The sequence below is a fragment of the Sinocyclocheilus anshuiensis genome, unplaced genomic scaffold, assembly GCF_001515605.1.
Source record: "Sinocyclocheilus anshuiensis isolate Anshui unplaced genomic scaffold, SAMN03320099.WGS_v1.1 scaffold1778, whole genome shotgun sequence".
Taxonomy (NCBI): Eukaryota; Metazoa; Chordata; class Actinopteri; order Cypriniformes; family Cyprinidae; genus Sinocyclocheilus; species Sinocyclocheilus anshuiensis.
The window spans coordinates 101,823-110,852 of record NW_015544221.1 but is presented as its reverse complement, the minus strand read 5'-3'; the positions used below and the strand labels follow the sequence as shown (position 1 = coordinate 110,852).

The following is a 9,030-nucleotide window of genomic DNA, read 5'->3' as shown; positions in this document are numbered from 1 at the left end:
TTTTTTTACACAGTACAGTAATACAATCTTTCATAGACGTGTTTAAACGCAATAAATATAAGAAACACATTATTCAATGCTTTATTCTAGATTGATATATTAAGTTGCTCAAGCAAGTGGCAAAACATTTAAACTACTTTTCTTACATTATCAAACAAATCCAAAACTTACCATTGACAGAAACAGTCAGTCAGCTCTACTGCCTTTTGCATTTAATTCTTTATTACAAGCAATCCTGCGGTTCATAAAGAGCTTTGTTTTACTACCTCCACGAGTGCCATCTATTATTGCCTTATCTAAAAGTGCTCTTTTCCTTTAAAGCTAGCAAAAAAGCCATAGCCTATGTGTTGACTGTGAAACACAGTAGACTTTAATTATAAGCATTTATGGTGTAATTACTACATTTTCGTGTCAATCCATGTTCATATTCACCGCAATCCATGCGCTGTTACTTTAATTTTGCACTTGCAGCACAGCAAAAATAGACTCAGTGCGGAAACGATCTCTGCACTGCTGCAGACCAACCTTGTGCAGTGTGAGCGGTTTAATCAGTTATCATGAGCGCTAGGGCTGAAAGATTAATTGCATTTGCGATAATATCGCAATATGAAAAAACTATGAAAGAGGCTGCGATTACACGGTCACGTGAAACGCGAGAGTAAAGAGGTGTGTTGGACTTGAAGATCAGATCGGTGTATGACATCAAAGTACGATGAGAGAAAGCATAAGGAGACGTCCGCGCTCTCTTATAGGAAATTATGTTTCACAGAAAGTTTTCAAATTACTTTATAAGTTATTTAATGAAGAAACATGAATTGCACCCCACCTTCAGCATTATAATTATTTTACCCGCGCTGGATAGAGTGTGCCGGTGTCGCTGCATGTCATGCCAAACCTGACGGCAGGCGCATCATCAGCTTGAGATCATTTTTTTTGAGATCAGCCTTTATAGAGACCGCCGATCAAACATACCAAAGCGATTATTGGCTGATAGTGATTGGTAGCCGATCAATCGGAGCACCCCTAGCCATTATGCTAGTAATATGCATGCTAATAAGCAACTAGTTAATAGTGAAAATTGGTCCCTCAACTTAAGTGTTACAGTCTTTTCAAACCATCATGACCTGCATTCAGTAGTCATTCACCGCATTAGCTCTGCCTTCCACCCACTCATAAAGGAGAGAGGAAGGCCAGCTTCCTGTACCAAGGCAGTTTCTATAGTAATGACAGAAAGCAGAGTTGGAAACAACAGTGGCTTAAGTTCCTGCTTTATATGTCAACTGTAGTATGAGGCCAGCTGTCTGCAACTATGTTGGGTTAATGCAAACAGCCGTTAGATTAATTTAGACACACTGTAAGCAGTCTACATTATAAGGAATGCGATTGCGAGCTACGCATTTACAAAGTCAAGGCTAAGACTGAATGCAGTCAGTGTTGAAGGTCATCCATCACCTGTTACCATCCCACAGAAGAGATTCAGTGTCATGCAATTGATCATTGTTAACAATTCACATTGATTTTTATTGGTTTGAAACCTCAGTGTGCTTTAATTGAGGACATTTCAAAATCAGAAGTGACTAAAACTCACCCTGTCTCTTCCATAGCGCCGGAGAAGCTTGTAGGGCCATACGAGTAAATGCTTTTTATTAGAATGAGAGATGGATCGGTTTGTGAAAGCGAAGAGAAAAGCCATAGATGAAGTCGAACAGACCCAGGCAGGTTCTGGTCATTCAAAAGCTAAATGCAGAAAATATGACGAGGCATATCTTGCTCTCGGCTTCACTCACCGTGTCTACACCGGACGCTACAGTTGTCACGTCGCGCCGCAACAGCTCTACACTGAACGCGACAAAGCGACCGTTGCAAATCACGTTGGTGAGGAAAGCCTGTGTGTGTCCTATGCCTTAGCGGACAGCACGAAACCCACAAAAAATAAATAACAGAGAATAATAATAATAATAATAACAACAGTTATTCTCTCTATGCTATTTTTCAATGTTTCAAGTGATGCAGGTGTTTTTTTCCCTGAAGGTTTTTTAAATTAAAAAAGCATTAATTTTTCATACTGTTTAGTGACATTTTTTATAGGTTTAAAGGGGGGTGCGATTGCGAGCTACGCATTTACAAAGTCAAGGCTAAGACTGAATGCAGTCAGTGTTGAAGGTCATCCATCACCTGTTACCATCCCACAGAAGAGATTCAGTGTCATGCAATTGATCATTGTTAACAATTCACATTGATTTTTATTGGTTTGAAACCTCAGTGTGCTTTAATTGAGGACATTTCAAAATCATAAGTGACTAAAACTCACCCTGTCTCTTCCATAGCGCCGGAGAAGCTTGTAGGGCCATACGAGTAAATGCTTTTTAGTCTTGGGGTCCTTCAGGATAAGGTTGTCCACATTAGCCCTAAGCCAGTAATTACCAGAGAGACCACAGCGCTCTGATGCTTCTGTCCTCTGGACACTCACCCAAAACTCATTAACTGCAAAACAGAACAGATTCAAGTTAAAGTGTGTATATGAAATTCCTTGTTCTGAATTTGGTTCAAGTTTACAGTAATACCACAGGTCAGGTATAATTTGTATGTGACTCAATGACAAAAATAAAAAACCATGATAAAGAAAAGGAAATCTCTTTATAAAATCAACTCTACAGCTGCAGTCCGCAAGTCTTGCCTCTTTGTCGTCGTCTCTATTTGAAACCTCCAATTGCAGTTATTTGTGGAATTATCATCTTTACGTGGGTTGTGCATCAGCACGGATCCTCAGCGTGGATGAATCTAATGTTTTGAGGAGTATGTGTGGCTGTCAGTCACCGCACCAGTTTGGATATTCACTGTACTTCGGAATCACAGATTCTAGGTCTTGGAAGTATGATCCAAATAAGTATGTTTCACAGAAAGTTTTCAAATTACTTTATAAGTTATTTAATGAAGAAACATGAATTGCACCCCACCTTCAGCATTATAATTATTTTACCCGCGCTGGATAGAGTGTGCCGGTGTCGCTGCATGTCATGCCAAACCTGACGGCAGGCGCATCATCAGCTTGAGATCATTTTTTTTGAGATCAGCCTTTATAGAGACCGCCGATCAAACATACCAAAGCGATTATTGGCTGATAGTGATTGGTAGCCGATCAATCGGAGCACCCCTAGCCATTATGCTAGTAATATGCATGCTAATAAGCAACTAGAAACCATGATAAAGAAAAGGAAATCTCTTTATAAAATCAACTCTACAGCTGCAGTCCGCAAGTCTTGCCTCTTTGTCGTCGTCTCTATTTGAAACCTCCAATTGCAGTTATTTGTGGAATTATCATCTTTACGTGGGTTGTGCATCAGCACGGATCCTCAGCGTGGATGAATCTAATGTTTTGAGGAGTATGTGTGGCTGTCAGTCACCGCACCAGTTTGGATATTCACTGTACTTCGGAATCACAGATTCTAGGTCTTGGAAGTATGATCCAAATAAGAATTTTCACCAGAAATGTCATCTGAACAAGTAAGTAACATGTCTGCCACTTTTGTTCTGACCAACTGATGTTCTGGTGTTGTTCTGGTGATTAAATCTAACAATCGCTTAGCTCATATCACATCAAACCATGCAAATTATTATTATTGTTATACTTTGTTCTCAAAATGTTAATGTTAACAACATCAGCATTGCATGACCACGTGTATTTAGTGTGTATTAGTGTTACCTGTAGACTACTGGTGAATTGTCACAGATGATTGTTGCATGGAACTTTCTGGATTACAATTCACCATCAAAATGATAAATTGTATTATTCCAGCTGCTGTGAGAAAAGACTTATTAATGATCAGCCACCTGCAGCATCCTCACGTGCGATACAGTCTACTAGCCGGGACTCTTTCTTTATGTTTACAGACGAGACGTAATGACGTAAAGACGAACGGCGCCCTGTATTTGTATTGCACTTGTATTTCCAGCAAAAACCTACCATTACCACTCAAATTAGAAAACATTACAAGCTTACCATTGTGAATTCGGCTAAGGTAAGGAGATAGTTTTAAACACTGGCTAGTTAGGTACGTGACAAAAAAATGATTTTGGTTCATTTTTAACCAAAAAAAAGTTATGGACTGCAGCTTTAAAATACACATCAAGTTCTTAAAAAATGAACAGGTCAAGGGAGCTTTGTCATGTCGCTATATGTAGAAACATACAATGGAACCAAATGTTGTGCCTTGCAGGACTACGGTACAGTACATACAGTATTTAAAAATAAATAAAAAAAATAAACCATAAAAGTACAAATAAATAAACAAGTATAAACATACACATGGCTAACCTACTAAAAAAAGTAATCTAACTATGCATATTCTTGACATAAATACTTTATATGCACTTTGGGTTTCTCATGTAAAGTGGTACAAAGAACAGACTAAATTTAATCATTCTGAAAATGTGATGAGGTGTATCCATTAAGTAAAAAGCAAATACATTTTTTTCTTAGATCTTCAATCCATGTGAGTGTACACATTCTAATCATTATTTTAAAAATAATAACTTTACTCAAATGTATTTTTCAAGGTAAAAAGTATTTTTTTTTAAATCATGGTTACACTTTTGGGGTGTTGCATCACATCTGAACTAATTTTATGGTTTTATTAAAAGGTCAAATCTGATATTTCCAGAGACTTATTGACCTTGACACAGTCCTGAGGGTCTGCAGTCCTCTCTACGATATCATTTACATGTTTTATGTTTGTTTCTGCATGTTGATTGCCCCACATGACTTTGATTTGGTGTACAAAAGTTTATCAAATATTAATAAAGTATTTTTTCTAAAGAATTATATTAATAAAGATGAAAGAAACAATGCCAAACCATTTTAAAAAGCCTTTTCTTTTATTATTTTAATGAGGTTTTTCTGTAATCATTAAGTAGTGTATTCAAGTCATTATGTCACTGCCTTTTATAGATACCAATAGGTTTATCAGTAACTGAAATAGAGTCAATATATATGCAGATATATTTTTCCCCCAGGTAAGTATTACTTCAAGTCAAATTCTGCATTTGTATACCGCTTTTCACAATACACATAATTTCAAAGCAGCTTTATAGAGTTTCATCATTTTAAAGGGGTCATATGATGCGATTTCAATTTTTTTTGGCCATCCAAAAATTGACACGACTAGAAATCAGTGGTTAAGTTGTATTTACAACACTGTTCCAGAACACTTCAACCCAAATATTCAGATGTGTGCAGCACATTTTATGGAGGACTGTTTACTGATCCTGGTAGAGTAGACTACAATGCCGGCTGTTCTGACTCAAAGACTGTAAGTACGTTTTTATATTTAAAGAGTTTTTATATTTTATATATTTAAAGCAAGTTTTTTGGGCAGTGTAGAGTAGGGCTTGTTGTTTGTCATTTCTCCGATCACAAATGCAAACATGGTTTTATGTTTACGCGGCGCGATGCAACGCAACGCGTAAAAATTATAATCCATAATTATGTCCCCACTGGATGCAACGAATGCCTCGTTTATAATGGGTTTTCATGTTTTTGAATCATCGCTCCGGCCTGACAGGGCATCATCACAATGTGGTAAGGGCCGTAACATTTCCGTCACACGCTCTAGGTATTCAGCCAATCACAACGCACTGGATAGCTGGCCAATCACAGTATAGTTTACAAATATTTAATACAAATATAGTTTACATTTGACGATATAAACAATTATACATTGACAACATAAAGCTGCCGAGATTTGTTCTATACAATTTATAAAACTTTTGCGTGTGGCTTATAAGTAAAACTGAAAGTTCTTTGAATCTCAGGAAATTAGCCAACACTGGTCTTTTTTCAAATCACATAGGAACAATCCACAAGTAAAACCAGGATGTTTTTCATTTGATGGGTCCTGTATGCTATTTCCCTGCTAAGTTCAGCAAAGATATGCTTCTGCTTATCAGAGAATACAGGCCATGAGTGCCGATTACCCTACTTTCCTCTGCCTCTATAAATGCTCCCATGCAAACTGATAACATACAAAATGAGTTGCTCCACTCTAATCTTCTTTCATTTTCTTGTCTACCTCTGAATTGGCTTTCAAACAAAATACCAACGGACACTGGACAGGGCACCAACAACCATTACCCATGCGTTATACTCTAATATCCAATGTCATGCCAGAAAATGTCTATGCAAAGGAGATAATTGAGTGCCAAGACTGTATCTTTGCAAGCCTTTTAAATGTCAGCTCCCACACTCTTTGAGGAAGTCAGTGCTGCCCTTACTAAAAACAGAAGTGATCGCAAAAACACTCGAGAATGCACAGCAGGAGCAGGAGGTAGTTTGTGAACTGAGTGGACTTTACAGTGACTCCTTGACTGTTTACCAAGCGTAGCACTGGATGAAGTGGGTGCCAGCCTTAAAGGAGGGGGCAGGGGAAATGCCTGAGATTTTGCTCCACTTTCTGTCCTCCTCCATTTCATTTGTTAGCCCTTTGCGTCTTTTACTCAGGGACTATTCAAATAAAATGAGTGTGACACAGCCATCTATGTCCTTCTGGAAACAGCTAAGTGTAACCACATTCAAGAGCTCTAATATTTCTTTCAAGCATTGTGACTAACATGAGCAGGGAATTTGCATGCAGTCCATTTGCATCTAACAGAACATTTCTGTCTATTCACTGAGAGCAGCTTTGCTGGTCTAGGTGTGCATATAAATTCAGTCTAGCAACCAAAAAGCAACAGAACTGATAGTGGATGTGACGTCAAGTCCTACGCTTTGAGAAACTCACTGTATATTATGAAATGAGCACTTAAAAGACTACTCAAATTAAAAAAAAAAACCCAGCTGGCTCACATAATTTAAACCAGTTGGTGGAAACACTTTAAGCATGAGTAAATTAATAATGTCACATGTCGCTTCTTACCTTCCTCTCTGGAGAAATAAATGAGATTCTCTGCCATTTGAAGCTCTTGCTGTCCATTTGAGTCAATACTACCAAGAGAACAACTTCCTCCCTTAGAGCGATAGAGACAGAGAAAGAAAGTGAGATAGAAAGACAGAGATGCAGAGTTAGTATAGAGACAGCTGTGTCCTTCCGTTTGGAAATGATCAACATGTCTGGAATAGATTTCCATGTTTCAGAGCACCTTAAGACATGGTTAAAAGGTTATTATGCTTGTCAAATAGTTTAATAGAATTCATCCATGGTTAAGCCTGTAAAACGACAATCAATCATTGATTTATAGTTTTTTTTCTACCTATAAATAAAAAAGCTTCTGAGCTTTCAGGGGATATAAAAGTCTTAAAGGTTGAATCACATGAAGAAATGTCCAGGTCATATAAAACAATAATTAAAAGGCTATTATTAAGATTATTTATACAGTATTTTTATTAAATAGTAATATTTATTTATTTATTGTCTTACGTTATGCCTTCAAAATTCTCACTGCTGGACAATTTTATTGCCATTATGTATTTTTTATTTTTATTAAAATGAGCGAATACTATTAGGAGCGAATACTAATATTATTTCTTTGAAAAAAGTGTCACATGTCTCTCATTCTTCTCAAAGTCACAAGTGTTGACCACATTGAACCTTGAACCATTAAAAAGTCTCCATGATGTCATCTCACCTGAAAAGCAATCTCGCACATCTTCTCCACCCACTCATTGGTAATATTTTTCTCAGCTGCAAAGACGTAGGTCTTGTCATTGGTCTCCACACAGAAGGCGGCCATGTTTTCTTTGGGGCAGGTTTCAGTGACAGCAGGAAGTATGCTGATGCATTCTGACAGACGAATGATCTTCTTGTCCATTTTCTTCGTGCTAGGTTTATCATTAGCGCTGCCCGAGCAATCATAAAACTCAAGCCGTGCAATGCCGTTTTGACTTGCTGGGTAGAGTACAAACCAGTTCTTCTTCCATTTCTAAAAAGGAGAGAGGGATAAGAGGAAGTTTTTACTCTTCGATGAAGAACCAGCAGTGTCTTGAGGGAATTCAACTATTATTCACTTATGGGTCTAAAAATATATAAAAATACATGCACACAGAACTATTTCTGTTAGTTTGAATTTTAACAGAATCATACACAGAATATAGGCTATGTCAAGTCATGTTGCCTCAGGTTGCTAACCATATTAAAGTCTTCATGAATTGGAAAATCACTCCATCTATTTTCTTTTTCTTGATTTTGTTTTTGAGCCTGTAATTTTTCATCAAAATGTTAATTACACAATGGCAAACTTCTCTCTGCTAATGTATGTTGGACTTCTCCAATTGGTTACCTTAAAATCGATTTCATGATCACTTTCAAATCTGTCATCCAATCAACAACCAAAAGACAGAACCAAGTCCCCACTCTATTTTTTTTTTTTTTTGTTGTTGTTATTTTTCAATAATTCTTTTCACTTTGATATACTGTCACTTTGGTATACATGTCACAATATGGAAGAAAACTTGTTAGATTGTGACTTTAAAAATGATCAGCTTCTAGGTAGTTGCAAATTATTGTTGATGTCAACACCATTTAATCAAGGCCATAAAATCTTCATGCAAGATGAGTGCCAAATTTATGCCACTTTCTTTATTTCGCATCTGGATCATAATGCTGAGGTCAACAAGAGGAACTTGACAATGACTTTCAAGCCCCTTCCTCCAGATGGACAACGAAAAGCAAATTCTGCAGCAAACAAAATATATCTATGTGTATATGGGTGTGTGTGAGAGAGAAAGAGTTTGGGTCAGTTCCTCACATTGTTTGTAACGTAAGAAAAAATAATGACCTTAAAAAATGTTTCAAGCTGATTTACTATTGCGATGCAGATAATTTACTAATGCCGTGGCGTGTACACACTACCAAAACCAGGCTAATACATGAAAAGGAATAAAGCATTGTGATATCATAAATGGGTCATATATATATATATATATATATACAGTGCCTTGCGAAAGTACCCCTTCATTTTTTTTCACGTTTTGTTATGTTCCTGCCTTATATTAAACTGCTTTAAAGGGGTCATATGATGCGATTTCAATTTTTCCTT

The 9,030-nt window shown here is 37.1% G+C and overlaps 1 protein-coding gene across 1 annotated transcript in view; it reads right to left on the bottom strand.

The window, feature by feature from the left end:
- LOC107697254 (docking protein 1-like) overlaps positions 1 to 9,030 on the bottom strand; it is a 35,804-nt gene that overhangs the window by 10,014 nt on the left and 16,760 nt on the right. Inside the window, exons 2-4 of the mRNA XM_016497970.1 lie at positions 7,621 to 7,914; positions 6,912 to 7,002; positions 2,312 to 2,484 (exon numbers count right to left, since the gene is read on the bottom strand). Of these exons, the coding sequence (XP_016353456.1) occupies positions 2,312 to 2,484; positions 6,912 to 7,002; positions 7,621 to 7,914 (558 nt within the window). The remainder of the gene's footprint in view (positions 1 to 2,311; positions 2,485 to 6,911; positions 7,003 to 7,620; positions 7,915 to 9,030) is intronic.